Raw genomic sequence first — 18598 nt, 5'->3', positions numbered from 1 at the left:
AATTCCTTTACTGTCGTATTCAACTCGAAGAAGGCTTCGAGGTTATGTGCTTTGAGAGCCTCAGGGACTCTGTGTGACAGGGGGCCCCATGGAGCAAGGTCTGTGCAACTCTCTAAGGGTCGATTCTGAGATGGATCCTCTTACCACTTCTCTCCATCCTGATGTACGCATAGGAGGAAGGAGATGCCATGATCCTCGTACGTTCGGCAGCTGCCTGCTAAGAATTCTAGAGCTGGGGCACTAGCGATCGTCTAGTTCGGGCCCCTCTCCCTCGTCCCCAGACTGCTGGGTCCCTGCAATCTCCTTTCAAGGCAGAAAAACCTGTCCTTCCTCCAGGTCGTGGGGAACATCAGTTCATCCGTCTGTCACCAGAATCCCAGCCCCTGGAACTGAAAGGGACCAGGAAACGAAGGTTTTCTTTCCACAGATTTCCCACCTTTTGCAGAAAATTAGCGGACTCTAGCACCTAACATGCTGCTTAAATAAAGGTGGCATCCAGGAAATGTTTCCTAGCTGAATAATCTCCAGGCCCTGGCTCAGGCGAGCCTGCTGTCTAAGAGACCTTCATTTCCAGCTTCCGGTCTTCCCAGATCCCCCAGAGATGTCGCCCTAGGTTTTTTCAGTCTTGCTGCCGGTCTGCAGCAACCCCACTCCTGTGTGTACACACATGTGCACACGCCTTTAGAAGAGAGGAGTGTGTATGGTCTGATCCTGAAGTTGATAAGCGAATACCTCTGCCTGGCCACCCACTCTTTGTTGACAAGTCCCCTGCTGTCCCTGGGGAGTCCTGGGCCCTGTGTCCCTCGCCCGCCCCTTCCTGGAGCACACCAGGCTGCTCAGGCCGAGCTGTGCTTCCTGGCCTGTTCTGTCGCCTGCTGCCTCAGCTCCAGGAGAGGCCACCGGGCATCTGCGCCCCAGGGGCCACTGGTGTCTGGAGCTCTCCCGAGGGGGAGGAGCTAATGCCATCCAAGGCCTGGCCTGAAAGAAACAAACATCCCCTCCCAGCACCCAGCCCAGCCTTTGGGCTAAAGCGTCCACAGCTGGACCACAGCTCACCACGATGAGGTCCTCAACCACGTCTCACCACGGCCGTGTTCCTCGTCACAGCGAGCAGGCCAGCTGGCTGCTGCCAAGGGTGTGGAGGGCAGAGGGAGATCAGTTTGGAAGGGAAGGTTGGCCCAACCATGGGAAAGGGGGGTGCCAGGCCCACATGCACAGACTGTGCCCATTAGACAGCAATTGGAGATCTGTGAGCAGGAGTGGTGACGGGCACAAAGTAGTCTTTTGGAAAGAATGTTCTAGCCTCTGTGCCCACGAAGAAGTGGAAGAGGGAAGCCCCTCTGGTCAGGGCCTCCAGTGGGGAAGGAGCACTTGACAGGAGCCGACGCGTTCAGGGTCATTTCGAAGGAAGAAGCCGCAGGCCCAGTGGCTGAGCAGAAGCTGGGACAGTTAAGGGTACTGGTGCCCCAAAGAGGGAAGCCCAAGACCCCAGAACTGCCAAGAACCTGGGCTTCGGCCTGCAGAGCTGAGCAGATAGCGGGGAATGTGCATGTGGGGAGGCCCCCAGGGGAGATGGGGCCGCAGAGAGAGCCGAGAACCGAGAGGAGATGCAAGGCGAGTCATCCGGCAGCAAAGGCGGGCGCTGGCCCACACGTGCTGCACACGCGTCCCCTCATACCACCAGGAGGCCTGCCACGTGATGCTGCGCAAGCAGACACTTAGCGTTACCGCACATATCTTAAATTGCAAACACATACGCCACGTCATTTGGTAATTACCCTCGAACAAATGAATTTGCTTTGCATGGAAATGCAACATAAAATCTAAGTATAAAAGACTTTTTTATCAAATTTGACACAAATACATACTCTTCCTGTAATTCTGTTTTTGTATGTGTCCAAGTTGTCCTAGTGGCTCTCTCCTCCTCATCCTTTAGTCTTTGTCACCCCTGGTGGCCAACCCTCTTGTAAACAATGGTGACTTTGAAGCCATTGGTAACCTCCCCGTACCGTGCTGACGGATCAGTGTGATAAAAGCTAAGATGGACAATTCCCAACTTAGAAGTTGTTTTCCTTCTGCCGCCTGGCTTCACGTGGAAGTTCTGTCTTAAGTGATGTTGCTCCCGAAAAAGGAAGGAGAGAGGACCTACCTTCACTATCTGCCTAACCCATCTCCATTTCGGTTCTCTTGACCCTCCAGCACCTCTTCTCTCTGCCTTCCAGCCCGGGTAGCTGGGCAGCAGTGTAAGAATTCACAGCCTCACAGGGAAGCCCAGGCTCAGCCTGTCCCTCCCCTCCCTGCCCGTTTCTGCAGTGCAGTTCTCTGCCTCAGGGTATCTATAAAGAGTGCTGCCCTTAGACCGGAACTGGGGGGCCCCCTCAAGCCCTTCCCCAGGGGTGGGTGCTTCCACACCATGCGCTGGGTACCTGGGGCCCTGGGCCTGCAGGGGCCTCTTCCTGGATTCACCCCTACCCCCGAGTCCGGGCGGCGCCCTCCGATCCATGTCTGTGCGCCTGCAGCCCCTCGAGTGGCGGGAATGGAGCTGGGGCAGGGAGAGGAAGAGGCGGGTTCAGCCTGCTCATCACCATGTTCCAGGGCAGAACCCAAGAACCCGGGAGTCCTGAGCCCAGACCTGGCTTTCCCCCTCGCTAGGAAGGTGTGTTTGTCAACATGGAAGGGCACAACATAAATCATTTCTAGCCTGATTTTTAATGTTTATTTACATACTGATTTTAGAAAAGAAGGAAGAGAGAGAAACATTGAACCGTTATTCCATCCCTTCATGCACTCGGTTGATTCTTGTATGTGCCCTGACCAGAGATCCAACCCACAACCTTGCGCATTGGGACGGCGCTCTAACCAGTTGCGCTACCGGCCCGGGCTCTAGCCTAAGTTCTTTGTAGTATTTAGACCTATGTCTGTGAGCATTCACTGGCACCCTGGTCTGGGCCCCACAGATGTTAGGGACAGGCCTGCATATCAGCACCAAAGGTGACTCTGTCACATGTGGCTGCAGGCAGCTGCTTCTCCTTGAGACTTTTCAACCATATGTCCACTCCCGTCTGTTTCTGTTTCTTTGCCCTTGGTTTTTGTTTGTTTGTTCCTCTTTGAGTTCACTTATTTGATTTAGATTCGTGTCTCCCAACCTGCCACCGCCCTCATCTTTTATTTTTGTTTATTTTTGTTTAATCCCCATCATTCCTTTAGGCTCCCACCTCCACCAGTGCCACTATTTCCTTAGCCAATCCCGAAGTCTCCATACTAAACTACCAATCTGCACTCTACCAGCCCTCAGCAGCCTCCATGGCTGCGGTGGCCCAGCGGAGCCTGCCCCTGCAGACGGGAACAGCCCAGATCTGCGCCCGGCCCGACCCCTTCCAGCAAGCTCTCATCGTGTGTCCGCCCGGCTTCCAAGGTAAGGAGGAGCGGGCCCGCCCTCCCACCTGCGCCCAACCGGATGGCTGCAGGGGCTTGTGACCCCGCGCTGTTCTGTCAGGCCGCCTTCCCTGGGGTAGAGCCCTCTGCATCTCCTTCTGTGGGCACCGGCATCACAGGACTTGACCCCTGTCCTACTGTGTCCCGCCCAGAAGCAGGGGGACTGTGTTTTTCGGACCGCCTGCCAGTGGTTTTGGCCCTGGCCGGCTGTCTGAATAAGCACTTGTATGTGCTCCCGTTGTTACACTGGTATCAGCTCTTGGGCTCCTCGCAGGAAATATCCTCTGTGTGGCGCGTCTGTCGAAAAGTGCCCCCATCTGGCTGCCAACATAGCCCCAGGTCTCGTGAGGAATACAAGTTGGTCAGAAAAGCATCTCCCAGGCCATCCCGCAGTGATTCGTCGGCCTTGCACCCCAACGCCCCTCCTGAAACCTCTAGAAGCTGGGGGTGACTGTGTACTTGGTTATAGCTGACACAGGAACTTGAGAATTTGGTTTTGCAAGCCCTGCGGGGGAAGTCTGTGCACGGCTGCCCAGTTCAGAGGCAGCGCCATTGCAGATGCCTGTGTCCTCTCCCACACCCCGGCTCTGATGTAGGGCCATGTGCGGTGTGTCTTCCTGATAGAGCACTTGTGTCGTGATGTCAGCATCACTGTTCCACTTTGGCTTTGCCAACTCCTTAACTTCACCTTCTAGCCTTTGAACACATTCAAGGTTGTTTTTTATGGGGTTGTGTCTTTTTTTTTTGTTTTTAATGTAAATTAAAAGCTAGAGGGGAGACTTCCGAAGGACCAGGCACTACCTGGAGGGCACCGGTGTGGAGTTGGGGGAGGGGAGGACAGGAGAAGGGAGGGGAGGGGAGGGGAGGGGAGGGGAGGGGAGGGGAGGGGAGGGGAGCGTGCGCCTCATGTGCTGGTTCCACTCAGCCCCCTCTCCCCACCTGCTGTCTGAGCAGGGCTGCAGGCCTCCCCCTCCAAACATGCTGGCTATTCCGTGCGAATGGAAAACGCTGTTCCCATCGTCACTCAAGCCCCGGGAGCTCAGCCCCTTCAGATCCAACCAGGTCTGCTTGCCCAGGTAATTCTTTCTTTATTATTCCTGGTATTGCCATTATCCATGTTAATGTTTTTCACAAAAGGGATGTATCTCTGCTAAATCCCTCCCTGGCAGTGCGTTAGACGCTTCGAGTCATTAGAATGTCTTTGTAATATTCTGGATGACCCCCAAGTGAATTACCCTTCTAAGTGCCTGGCTTACATTTCCAAGAAGAAATTCAGACACAGGGAGTCTGGGGAGATGATGATGATGATTATGATGATGACGATGGTGGTAGTGATTGTATGTTTGTAATGCAAATTAACATAGGAGGCCTAGGTTTTAATCCCAACTCTACTTAGAACTCTCTGTGACCTAAGGCATGTCAGTTAATATTTCTTTGCCCCCAAAAGAAATATTTTTTTCTTGTAAAATAGAAATTATGTTTTAGAGTCAAAAAAAGCCTTGGAGATGATTTCTTCACTTTATACTTGAAAAACCAGGGTCACAGAAGCTGTGGGCTGGAACCTCCCTTATCTGTTCACATAGGTAGGTACTCTGATAGTAGAATGAGATCATGCAGGTGAAAGTGATGAAAATTTTTAAAAGTGTTGTGGAAATTGAAGGTAACACGCGAGACAATGATAATAGTAATGACATCTTTAATAACAGATACATCATCATTGCACCAGGTACTTTACAGTTATGTTTGACTTAATTCCTACAACACAGTAAGATATTTGTGACCTTTTGACTAAAAGGGACAGTGAGGCACAATCACGGGCACAAAGCCACACAGCATTTGGGTGGCAGAACCAGCCAGTATGACACCAGCACCTGGGCTTTAACCCCCACGCTAGACGGCTTCCGTGTGACCCTTTCTGTCGGGGCCGGGACGGCTTGGCTGCAACTTGTTAGTTCAGAAGCACCTTCATTTTTTAATAAGGCAAGTTCCCGAAAGCTCCCCTCACAGTGTTTCCAAAGGCCCTGTACTGATGGTGTTCTTTGTAACAATAGTTCTGTTTTGGGCTCTATTCCATTCCACTGGCCTAATACTCTGTTGTCTTGGCTATTCTGATTTGAATGTGTCTTGGTACCTGGTAGGGACATCATTCTTTAAAATTTCCTTGTCTATTCTTGTCCCTTCACTTTTCCGTGTGAATTGAAACATTACTATTAACGTGAGAATTTTAGTTCCAAAGAAATTGCCGGCTTGTTTTTACTGAACTTGCCTAAAATTTATATTTATTTTAGAAACTGACATCTTAATAATATTAAGTCATTTCATTCCTGAGCCTGGTACAACTGTGTATGTTACCTTTATTCCTTTCATTCAAATTTCCTTTTGTCAGGATAATTCCTAAGTATTTTACAGTTTTTGTTATTAATTCTGTTAACCACATCTTTTCATTATTTGTCTTTGCTGTATAGGAATATACTGATTTTGGTCTATATTGAGTTTATCTAGCAGTCCTTCTAAACTTGTTTAGTTCTGATTCTCTGAATCCTCCTGGATTTCCTATGTGGACTGTCTTTGTATTTGCAAATGATATAGTTTTGTTTCTTCCTTCCCAAAACTTACAGCTTGTATTTTTTGTTCTTCCATCTCAGTGCTTGACAGCACCTCCAAAACTCTACTTAGTAACAGTGTTGATATTGGGCACCCTTCACTTGTTCCTAACTTGACATTCTTCTGGCTGTTTGCCATTTGGCATTTTGTTTAATATAAATATTTGATAAAGACACTTTATCAAGTTTGCTAATTTTTAATGAAATTAAATTATATCAAATGTTCTTCCTGCATCTATTGAAATACATGTTTCAGCTCCTTAATCTGTTAATGTACCAAGTTACTTAACAGACTTTGCAATGCTAAACTCTCCTTGTATTTCCCAGATAAACTTTTTCGGTCATGTTGCATTGGATACATTTGTATGCTTTTCAACACTGCATTATTTGTAAATACTGTAGGTAGTATTTTGGGGTCTGTATTTATTAGTAAGAAATGGCATGTGATTTCTCTGTCTTATAGAATCCTTATCTGATTTGGACATCAAGGTTACACCAGTTTCATAAAATACGTTGAATTTTATTATCTCCTCTTCTGTTTCCTGGACCAGCATGTTTAAGATTGATCTTAACCATTCTTCGTCTTTTTCTTCTTACTTCCAAACTGACTGCAAGTGACCACTAACACCAGCCTCTGGGAGCACCCAGAGCTTTGTCTCGCTGGGCGATGGTGAACAGAGAACCTTCTGCATTTAAAGGCCTTCTACTCCTGCCTTTCACACTAGTCCTCATAGCTTCCTTTTGTTTGCACAGTTTGGTAGTGGGTTGTTTAGAAAATGCCGAAACAGGTCAAGAGAAAGAACTGCAGCTCATTCCAGTGCAAAGCAGCTTGTTCATACCTTATCTGAACGGCAGAAACCCAGGCCGCTCTCCCTGCGCTCCCCCTCCATGAGCCAAAACCGGCAGATTCACATGCACCTTGAAGGGTGCTTTCGATCCTGTCTTGCGTTTGCACTTGTAACCCTGGTAAGCCCAGCACTAGCTCTGAAAGAAATGGTGACAAGCGCCTCTGCCTGGCTAACGCAGACGTTCTTCCTTGTTCAGGGTGGTGGAAACCAACGGGCTCGGCGTTTCTGACTCGGTATTTGTCCTTTAATGACCGCAGAGAAGAGCTCTGCCTCTTGCTCACTTGGGAGGGAGTGCCCAGAGTGTCGTAAACCTCCAAGGGGATTTAACCCGAGGATGCACCTGGGAATGTGAACCCAAAAAAAATCTATGAACAGGATTTTAATTGCTGCGGTGTTTATGAGAGAGAACTGCTGGAAGCAAGTTAAATGTTCATTTGTAGGAGATTTGTTAAGTAAATTGATGTGTGTGTAAAATGAAACTCCACGCAGCCCTTAAAAACGATATGGGAGACCAGTGTGTCTTCACATGCAAAGGCGTCTAAGATCTACTAAGTGAAAACTCCCTGCCCTATCCAGGGTCATGTGGGTCTTCTGTTTGTTGGCTGCTTTGCCTTTTCTCTCTCCCTGTCACTTAATCCATGCCGTTGTTCGCCTGTTACAAGGGAGCGCTCTCCTAGATATTTTTAAACGGTCCTTACAAAGGACAAAAATAAGCTCACTTATAAAAAGGAGTATGGTGACTGTAAGAAAAAGCAGTAATTAGATATTTAAATTGGCACCTTCATTTTTCTCTGGGTAGATGTTTAGGTTTCAGGCGGAGGCGCTCCAAATACTGTTACTTGAAACATAGCCAGAAAATTGGCATTGTTCTTTTCAGCTAAATATTTAAACCTCTTCGAGGATTTTATATGAAAAAGTGTGGAGCTGGAGTCTCTCAAATCCATTCCTCAGGTTGGCTGTGTTTGCTTTGCCCCCTTCCTCCTGACCGCCCAGCGGCGTCACGCGCCCTTCGAAAGGGAACAGCGTCTGCTGGGCACCTGAGGAGGTGTGCGTGGAAGGAGAGGGTGCAACCACACCTCTCATTTCAGCGCCATGAGAGAGGTCTCTGGGTTGCCTTAACGATGCTCTTTCGATACGGCCTAAAAGCTGCTGTCACCTCCGTCCTCCGAAGCCCCTAACCAGAGCTAATGTCTTGACCACCACCAGAAATGGTGAACGAGTAGGTCAAAGTGGAGAGGTGGGAAGTGCAGTTCTTGACTGAGACAGCACTGAAATTATCTCACTCTCCAAATGGCAGGATCCAAAACCCACTTCCACTAGCAAGGCTGGTGCAGAAACATGGAGCACCTGACAGGTGGAAATGACCGCTGGCCTGGTCCTTGTAGACTCACTCTGCCCTTCCACAGGGTAGTTTTCTGCATTCTCCTCGCCAATCAAAGACCAGGTCTCCACGTTCACACCCATCCCAGGGTCTAGCATAGATAAGTGCTTGGCTTATGTACATTGATCATGTGATTAACACACATGGTGACTGCAAACATGCTTTGCTCTACAGCAGGCCTGGCCCAGTGGGACCCAGCAGATCCTGCTTCCCCCGGCGTGGCAGCAGCTGACCGGCGTGGCCACCCACACGTCGGTGCAGCATGCGACTGTGATCCCCGAGACCATGGCAGGCACGCAGCAGTTGGCCGACTGGAGGTAAGCGGGAGAACTGGCACGTCTGGGCTGGGAGGCAGGTCCACCGCTGACCCCGAGAACGCTGGCCTGGCCTGGCCTGGCCTGTACCTGAATTCCTGCTTAGCAGAAAACATTTTAAATTAAAAAGGTTTTGTGGAATATGACGACAGTGTAAGGAGATGTAATTTTTAAGTAAGTGTTCTAGGAAACAAGAAAATCAGCTTCATTACTTTATGATCAGTTGTCCCTTTTGACCCAAAATTCAGTTACGCCGTTGACAGTGTAATTCACACGCTTGTAATTCAAATGTCCAAATGGCTCTAGACGATTCTTAATCGTTTCTCAGGATTAAATCTTACCCCCAAAAAACAAAGATTTGTCACCAGGGAAAGCATGCAGAAGAGAGCCCCTGCGGTTCCTCAGCAATTCTAGAAACAGTTCTCAAGGTGTTCTGAGACACAGACACGTTGGAGTCTCTCAGCTCTCCCAGGCGACGCCTTGACAGAACAGGATTTATTTCACAGAGTGCACTCTGCTGCCTGCGGCTCTTCAGGTCATAGTTAAATCTTACAGCTCCAAGTCCACTTTCCACGTGCCCCAGAGGCATCGGCTGTGCCACCAGCAACCATACCCCCTGCATCTGCTGTCAGACCCTCCCCCTTCCCACATGTTCCTCTGTGGTTTCTGTGGCCACTTTCCACTCCTCCTTGTGCTTCTCACCCATCCCATCCTCATGCCACCACAGCGCCCACCTCACCAGTGCAGAGTCACGACAACCCCCCCCACACACACACACGTTGTGCCCAGCGTCCCATTCCCCATGAGAGGTAGTTTGGGCTGTCTCTCCTTCAGCTCCTACATCGTGGCAGGTAGTACTCCCGCCCTCTGACAGGCTCCATACCAGCCAGCGGCCGCCCCCACAGTTCCTTTTCTGACCTGAAAGACTGTTATGAATGAAGAGCTCTCGGTAAAACACAGAGATACAAGCGCCCAGTCAAGCCTCAACTGCAGCTTCCTCTTTTCCTCCATTTAATTTTCGGAGTAGTGAAGAGAATACATAGGCTCTTTCTGCAGCCCCATTCAGTTCCCACTGATTACAAACCCCACGAGCACCCCTAATCGTTGGAAGCACTTTCAAGCCAGGTAAAACTGGGTTCAGTTCTGGCACTGCATGACCTAAGCAAGTAGCTTACTCTCTGTGAGCCTCAGTTTCTCCCTCCATAGAGTGGGAGTAACAGTCCTCAGAGGATTGTTGGGAGGCTCAATTGAGGATAAAATACAAACCACTTGGCCTGTATCTAACATATACCATACCAGCACCTGGTCCATGACAGGCAATAAATAAACCTATCTTCCCTTCCCCCACTGGCACCGGTTCACACTCAGTAAGACCACCTTCCCCCTCCAGCTCATTAGGAACAACAGCCAAATGGAAAGCTGTTTGACCAGCTGTCTTTTCTCCTCACCCCGCTTTCTCCTAAAAGACCACACATAAGTTCTACTCTCCCCACCCCCCCGCCACCGTTGTCTTTCAGCATTGGTAGCTCATGCAGTTTCAGCAACACTCACTGACTCATGCCTGTTTTCTTATTCCTCATCCCTCCTCTCACCTGGTTATGGCAGAACACACTTAAAGCCTACACACTTTCTTTTCTCCATTTCATGCGTAGACCAGGGAATATCCATAATTATGACTAAAATACAAAAGACGAATACCAGTGCTAGACCTGTATCAAAGAAAAAAGGGAGCCGTGTCTCTAGAAGAAATAGCAACAACAAAATAAAGATGCTATAAAGGCAGCTTCTAAAATTCATGTAAATGTCCAAAAGACTCTGCAAAATGTCAGAATCTCTACAAAAGTGCCCCTTCCTTTTTTTTCCTACTGATTTCCCCCAAGTTGCAAAGATGAGTTTTATAATATTTTAAAAATTCAAATAATTCTATAGCTTTTCATTTTTTTTATGTATTAAGTGGGCTTTTATGGGCAAGTTTGAATTAATCACCACTTTTAATACTGCTGTGGGAAAACAAGCCTTATGAGCTCCATACAACCCCCATCGCAGAGCTTTGAAACATAACCCATTTTCCCGATACTGCTGCCGGTATTTTTATCAACATGTCTGACTATTACTAATTTTGATTTAATACCAAACTCTAAACATGTCTAGGCAACCTTCAGTTAATTTAATTGTTCATTTAGCAAGTGTGTAACTAATTGATCAGCTGCGACATGCCTGAGCATTGAGCTAGCCACTATAGGAATGCAAAGGAATGTTGACGCTCCCAATCTTCAGCATTTGTTTTTCACATGAACTACAATTTCCTCATATGTAAAGTGGTGTTACTAATATATATCCTGTCTATCTCACGGAGCAGGATAACCCATTCAAGGTACTTTGTAAATTCTTTAAAAGCCGGAGGGAATATTTATCTGCTCTCCCCAGAATTTACACTGAGCCTACGTTACTTGGTCTTCCTCCTACTTGAGATACCCTCTTTCTTACCAATGAATTGTGTTCCTGTCACTCCTTCAGAGCAGCACGCAAACTTCACTGCACCTGAGACGCATACCTCACGAGCTCACCTGGCTAGGCTCATCCCCAATAATCCCATAAGCTAGCAATTTAACCAATTTGGTTTAACTTGGCTTTTAACTGGGGAGGAACCTTGATCTAAAAAAAGAAGCTCTGTGTTTATAAATCCAATAAAGAGCCTTGTTTTCCCATCTCCCTTTCAGGAACACCCATGCTCACGGCAGCCATTACAATCCCATCATGCAGCAGCCTGCGCTCTTGACTGGTCATGTGACCCTCCCAGCCGCCCAGCCCTTAAATGTGGGCGTGGCCCACGTGATGCGGCAGCAGCCAACCAGCACCACCTCCTCCCGGAAGAGCAAGCAGCACCAGTCCTCTGCGAGGTAGGTGGTCAGAGACGGTGCACCTGCCCCGAGAGGTGAGAAACCTCGGGAGATCGGAAGGTGAAGACACCGATTAGCGAAGGGGAGTAGCGCATGTGCTCTGGATCCCTTGCCTGGCTTGGGGAGAGCCCACGGAGCGCAGTGTGCCGTGTGGAAAGCGCTAGGGTTTGGTGGAGGCGCTCGCTCTGGGGTCTCTGCAGGTGTCGGGCCTGCCTCCGGCCTCGCCCTCACCCTCGCCGCGACCCTGCCAGCACCCTACGTGGGGGCGCGGTGTTGGTGTTCAGAGCCAGGGCCGTGAGCAGTTATGTCTCCTGTCACTTCTCTAGAAAACACTCAGGCTCACCTCTAAGGTTGCACTTTGGAAACCGTAACTTTTCTTAAAAATGTGATTTTTATCTTTTAAAAATCTAAGGTCAGAAATTTAACTTCTTTAACTGCTTATTTAAGTAGAAACAATAACTTGGTTAATGCTAGACATTAACCAGCAGGACAATTAATAATCTTGCCCTTCCCTTTGAATCCAGTCTCATCTCAGTGAACTCTTTGTTTAAAGTCAAGATCGACAAAAGGCCCAGGCTCTGTGATTCCACCTGTGTGGCATTTGGAAAAGGCAAAGCTATGGAGAGAGATCAGCTCAGGAGTTGCCAGGCACTAGGGTAGGGGAGGAGGGGCTGAAGGAGGGGGTGAAAAGTTCTATGTCTGGATTGTGGTCGGGTTACGTGACCGTCCGTTTGTCAAGACTCATCAGAAGGGTGGCTGGTACTGTATGTGTACCTCAATAAGTCTGGCCTTTTTAAAGAAATAAAAATTTTCAAACAAAAAAAAAAATTGAAATCAAGATCCTGCAGCTGCAGATTTGCCCTACATTCCAGTGGCACGAACGGAGGTACCCAGTTGCTTATTTGAGATGGATTAATCGAGAGTCGTCTGGTATATAAGACGTCTGGCGGTTTGGTTTTCTACTTCCTCATAGAGCCAGGCTCCAGGCATTTGGCCTGCCCTTTTACACTCTCATTCAGACATTAATCCAAGAGCCGACTCCCTCACGTTACCCTCCTTCAACATTCCTTATTTGGGTGTTGCTGGCAACTGAGGGGAATTCATATCTGATCAGTGGCAGCCACCCAAAGTGCTTGTGTTTTGCAGCCCTGTGACGGTGCCCCCGTGGCATTATTAGATTAGGCTGCAGTAACGGCCACCATCTCGATCCTCCCGTGCTGCCATGCACAGCCGGTGGGCAGCCACAGAGCTCTGGTCTATCCCGGAGCTGACCCTTTGCCTTCCAGACTTGACAAGTCCCTGCGTGTTGCCTGCGCACCACCCAGCTGGTGTTAGGAGACTCGTTGCTCGTGTCTTTTGAGAGCAATATCATTAGAATGAGAGTTATATATTTGCCTATTTCTAAGGCCAATGTTTTGGCAAAACAGCCTGAAAGACCAGTATGCAGCTAGGCATACTTTTCTTTAACAGTGCCAAGTAGAGGTATTTTAACTACTGATGTAGTGAAAACATAAGATGGTGACATAGTACCAGTAACAAATATTATGGTAAATACCAACAATGGAAGAATCTTTTCAGTAAAACATTACCAGCCCAGAAAAAGAAACAAGCATCATATCTGATAGCAACTAAATAGAAAATTAAATAGATCCAGCCTTACAGAATTGTCATCTTTCTGCCATCCCATCAGCTAGCAGGAGCTGGAATCTCTAAGGATGTATCAGAGTCTTTAGTTTCATTATAGGTTGGCTTTGGTACCCAGGGTTGGTGGGGAAAGAGAAAGTGAGGCGTTTTTTCTCTAAAGTTACCAGAAATTACATTGGCTAGTTTGATCAGGAATTTCAAGTAAATCAAAATCAAGACTAAAAGGTCCCTTTTTAAACACACCTTTTCCTCTTGCATTTTTCCCGGGTTTTCTTGACAATTGAAAAAGACTGGTAAGCTTCCTATGAGGCTCAGGTGCCTACGTCCAGAAGAATTTTTTTTAAAATAAAAATTATACATATACAGATATTTTCATGGTCACGTCCCTTCTCCAGGGGATGGAGGAAGGAAAACTAACCACCAACTTTAGTTCCTTTAGATCCAGAAACTCCTAAGAATTGAGTACTTTAGTTTATGAAATGGTAAACCAGCTATTAACCAGGAAACCAAGGCTTTATGTGTCAAACGTCATTTCTTCTACTTCTCTCCCAAACAAGACCTGAGTATGTTCAGCGGGATGACAAGACAGAGCTCAGGAAGTCAGGTTTTGACCCCAAAGACAGGGCTGTGTTGGGGCAGACACCCCTTAAATCCTGGGCGTCACATGTAGCCCCACAAGGCCAGCCCAGTCCTTGGGCACAATCCCTGCCATCCTGGGAGTCCTGGCCGGCCGCTTGGTCCCGCTGGGAGCAGGCACACGGAGCCAAACCAGAGCCCTGAGCAGGCCGGGCTGCTCTCCCGCCTACGGCGATGACCTGGAAGGAAGCGCTCCAGTGGCGGCCGCTTCGTGGCCGGTTAACACATTAGGTCGGAGCGCCCTGGCCCCCGTCTGACTTCCCTATGGAGGTTTGCAAAGCTGGGGTTTCTAGGCAGTTTGCTCCTTGGGAGGCGCTGCTGGGCTGACTTTCCTCCGTGAGTGAGTGTGGCTTTCTCGTTGCAGAAATGTCTCCACCTGCGAGGTGTCCTCCTCTCAGGCCATCAGCTCCCCTCAGCGGTCCAAGCGCGTCAAGGAGAACACACCGCCCCGCTGCGCCCTGGTGCACAGCAGCCCGGCCTGCGGCTCGGCTGTCACATGCGGCTGGGGCGACGGAGCCTCCAGCACCACCAGGGAGAGGCAGCGGCAGACCATTGTCATCCCCGACACCCCCAGCCCCACGGTCAGCGTCATCACCATCAGCAGCGACACGGATGAGGAGGAGGAACAGAAGCACGCTCCCACCAGGTGAGACCTTGTCACCTTCAGACTCACGGAAGGGACCAGGACAGAGGTGCGCTGTGCGCTGCCAGCCCACACAGAGAGGCAGCTCTCCGTGGATCTGGGCCACTTCCCACCATCAGACACGGTGGCCCCTCTCTCCTGGACCCCAGTTGTGGTTTTGCTGTGTCCTAGAGTCCTAAAATGATTTCAAGGGACTGGCGAACAGATTTCCCATAATTGTTTAAAGCCAAAATAATTTTAAATAATTTGGGTCTTAAAAAATAGTTATGGGCCCTGTACATTTGGGAGACTTGAGACGATAAAAATCAGACATGCGATGCCAGTGTATTTCAACCCCCGTAAGCTTAAAAGGCTCTGCCTCAGGCTATTGAATTTATTCCCAGTTGGTCAGAATATTTCTCTCATATCGCCTTGGCTCTCTCAGAATTTGAAATAATTGTCCAATTAATCAGAAATTTCCCTGTGTCTGATTAACCCAATCTTTCAAACTGCCAGTTGGCTCTTCACCCAGAGAGCATTACTGTGTATTCCAGAGTAGTGAGAACTCATTTTCCTCTCTGGGTGCTTCCTGGGAAGGGGGAGAATTGTTTAATACAGTATTTGCAAGGCCATTAACCCGGCGCCGGAGCCTCTTTTGCTGCCCTTTCCAGCCCGCGTTGAGCCGAGTGTGGTGTGCGCTCGGGCTGCCCAATGAGCCCCTGGCACTTGCCCCGCCAGCACCGTCGGTCCCCTGGCCCTTGGCGCCCCCAGGGGCCTCAGGACCTTGTAGATCCAAAGCCCGGTGCCCCCAGCCTGCTGGCTCCTCGAATTAGGACTGAGGGCCGGGGAAGGGAGGCCAGCCACCCAGCCCAGCACTGCCCGTCAGCGCGCATCCCACGACTGGATGCAAAGCTTAACATTGGCTGCTGGGCCTGAATTCTTAATTCCTGATGGGGTACAGTGCCAACAATTAGTCCTCACAAATCCTTTTGATTAGATAATAGATTCCCACACTTGAAATCATTGTGAAACGTATGAGTGATTACAAAACCTTTTCGCTTCAGCTATTCCTGCCCGGCACCCCCTCCCCATCTTTATGATGAACTCAGTGCTTCGTTGTATTCATGGTGGGGCTAGTGTATGTCTTGCTCAAGTGTCCTCTTTCTCCCTTCAATGGCTCAGCCTGATCTTGGGTGTCTCAGGGACTGTAACGAAGCAATGGAGCACTCCGTGCCAGTGGCCAGAGGGACCAGGGGGTCCGGGACGTCGGCACAGCGCTTCACTCCCCACCTGCCTCTTCCAGGACTAGCCTTAGTTTCCTCTTTGATAAGAGGCCCAAGTTGAGTCCGTCCTCTGCCCTCCCCAGTGCCTCGTGTCCTTCAGCCCCGGAGTACGACGGGCTCGGGCGGTCCCTGCACAAAGAGAAAGGCTCTTCCCAGCCGCCAGCTGGCCGCGGCCAGGGGCAGCCTGTCCACACGTCCGCCGCATGGGGCGTAGGACGGGCCCAGCAGCCTCACACGGCCTTTTGCCACAACTGGGAAAAAAGCAGAAGCGATTTAAAAATCTGACAATTGACAAGATTGAAATGTCATTTTTGAAGTACAAGATTTGAGTTGACACAGACTTGGTATGTGTGTGCCCAGAAGAGACTTGAGGAGCGTGTCCGAGGAAGGGAGGGTGAGGGCACGGGCTCCCCGCAGCCAGAGCTGCCAGGGTTGCGGGCGCTGAGCCAGGCCGAAGCACAGCCTGCTCCGCGGCTGTCCCCGGGGGCCTGGGCAGCCTGTGCCGCGCGTGATGGAAAAGACCGGAGACTTAGGGGGCAGGGAGGGAGGCAGCCGATGGGCAGGGGCACGTGCGAGGACAACTGCCAGCAGTGACAGTGGGCCAGGCAGTGAGTCCCAGAGCGTCATTTTTAAAATGCAGGGGACCGCCTGCCCGCCTGCCCAGGATAGTGAAATGTACGGGAGATGTAACCAAACGGGGGACTGGGGGGCTGCAGAGTGAGACCAGAGAGGGAGCAGGAAGGCTTCAGCTGCCCACGGTTGTGACAATGAAATTCTAGGGTGCTCTGGAAAGATCAAATGACTGTTCCCTTTAAAAAAGGTTATAGGAAACAAGAAGGCAGGAAAATGTACTTGAGTCTGAGTAGGATAAAAAAGAAACCAGTAGCTGTTTTATTTATAGAGAAGTGACTGTGTAATGTGAGCACATTATTATAACTACATTTTGGAATAAGAGAAAAACGGGGGGTGGGGAATATGATTATTCTCTCTTAGAAATCAGAGGATCATAGAATTTAACGCAGTGAATATTTATGGGCCCCGCCAGTGTCGGCTGCTGTGCTAGGACTGCAGGTGTCCATAAATAACCTGGGCAGCCTCTGTCCTCCGGAGGTTTGCGGGGTAATAAGACACATACAAATCATCGTAGCACAACACAGAGTACCCGTCCCATAAAAACTAGCAGAGGACTGTGGGGATGCAAAGGGAAAATAGCTCGAGGAAATAGCAGGGGAGAGGGGGCTTTTTAAGGCCAAAGGACAGGGGGCGGGGGAGCAAACGGAGAGGAAGGGAGGTTGCACATTCTAGGGAGATGCATTTCGGGGGAGGGGCGGGTAGAGACTCCCAGGTGGGGCAGGAGCAAGAGCACATGGGGCAGCTAATCACAGAGAATGGGGGCGGGGGTGGGGGAGGAATAAAGGGGTTTCAGAAGAGAAAGGGGGCTTCGAGGGTCTCCCCTGGGGACAGGTGACCAGCTGTGTCAGGAGATTCTGAGGCGCTCCCAGGAAAGCCTCAGTCCTGTCCCCACATGTGCAGCCCAATGGGGAGCGGCTTGGCCACTCGCTGGAAACTTCCATAGCCCGTCAGTGTTCAGCCTGAGCAGGGGGGGCTTCCCTCCTTGCCTCTGGTCACCCTTAATCCCAAACCCGATTTCTCCTGAGCCCTGAGCTCCCGGATTCTGAGCTGCTGAGTCACTGACCTCGCTTCCTGTTGGCTACTTACCCAGGCCCAGCACGTTTGAGTCCGGGGCTGGCCCTTGAACTCCACCCGAAGTGCTGGTCACTGCACTCCTGTGGGTCTCGGCCTCAGCTCGGCTATACCTCAGGGCTGCCGATGCTCACGGGGATGGTGAGCTCAGCATCGAACAGCAACACCTCCACCAACTAAGTGTCTTTTAGAGCCAAAATGAGGCAAATTATGGTCAATGCACATTTTTATCCATTGGTTGCCTCTCACACACCCCCAGCTTGGGAATTGGCCCGCAACCCAGGCATGTGCCCTGACCTGAAATCAACCTGATGACCTTTCTGTTCACAGGACGAGGCCCAACCAGTAGAGCCACACCAGTCAGGGCTAGTCAATGCACATTTTTAGACCTAAGTACTGGTGTCCCTAAATCTCCAGGACCACTTTGCCTAGAATTTTGAGAGGAATGCCAAGTCACAATGGTTATTCCTGACCCCCAGTATATGGTATATGACACTGTTGGTCACCAGAACAAACAATGGTCAGCAGCTCCTGTTTGGAAGGAGGTCCCCAGAGGTTGGGGCAGGCTGGGAGCGAGGGAGGTCTCATCCCTGGATCAAAGCAGACCTTCACCGGGTGTTTGCACCCGCGCTGTCTCTTGCATCATTTGATGGGATTCACAAGACCCTGTCGTTCTAATCCCATTTCACAGATGAAGAAACGGGGGCCCAGGAGAGGAAGGTGGCTTGCCCAAATTGATAAAAGTTCTAAGTAGCAGAATTGGCAGTAGTTCTAATTACTGGCAAAAATAACTGATTTCAGCCAGTAATTCGACAAATATAAAGCCTGTCCTGGCCCCTCCCCTGACCACCACCGTGCCCACACACGTTTGCCCCCACATGCAGCCTGAGGGCAGCAGGCCAGAGCTGCGGGGGGTTGGTCGCTGAGCGCCAGTGGGCGCCAGGCGCCCGGCAGTGCGGGAGTTCTCCCCGCGAGAAGGGCAGAAGGCAGGTCTTCTGGTCCTTTGAGACCATTTTAAACCATGAGGAGGCCAGAAAACTCACTGAGGAGAAGACCCAGCATCCTCCTTTTCCTAAACGAGTTGCTGGTGGACTAGGGGGCCCTGTGGTCGTGGCTAGAGAATTGGCCTAAAGACAGAAAACTGAACATGTTTTTGGGTCCCCCAGGATTAAGTAGTAGAAGCTGTCATATTTGAAGTATTTATAACTGAGTTGGATTAGAGGAGCAT

The 18598-nt window shown here is 49.9% G+C and overlaps 1 protein-coding gene across 5 annotated transcripts in view; it reads left to right on the top strand.

The window, feature by feature from the left end:
• The window catches only part of HIPK2 (homeodomain interacting protein kinase 2), a 171629-nt gene that overhangs the window by 126652 nt on the left and 26379 nt on the right, over positions 1-18598 (top strand). For 2 of the 5 annotated variants that reach the window (XM_054564283.1, XM_054564279.1), the window contains exons 8-12: positions 3208-3415; positions 4390-4511; positions 8442-8584; positions 11302-11481; positions 14126-14407. In XM_054564283.1, the coding sequence (XP_054420258.1) occupies positions 3208-3415; positions 4390-4511; positions 8442-8584; positions 11302-11481; positions 14126-14407 (935 nt within the window). The remainder of the gene's footprint in view (positions 1-3207; positions 3416-4389; positions 4512-8441; positions 8585-11301; positions 11482-14125; positions 14408-18598) is intronic. The other 3 variants (XM_054564282.1, XM_054564281.1, XM_054564280.1) reach the window with 3 other exon arrangements.

Source organism: Pteronotus mesoamericanus, unplaced genomic scaffold (genome assembly GCF_021234165.1).
Source record: "Pteronotus mesoamericanus isolate MK-2021 breed Mesoamerican mustached bat unplaced genomic scaffold, CSHL_Meso_final scaffold_85, whole genome shotgun sequence".
In the NCBI taxonomy this organism is placed as follows: domain Eukaryota; kingdom Metazoa; phylum Chordata; class Mammalia; order Chiroptera; family Mormoopidae; genus Pteronotus; species Pteronotus mesoamericanus.
Note: the sequence above shows the minus strand (reverse complement) of the source record. Positions and strands in the feature narration are given on the sequence as shown.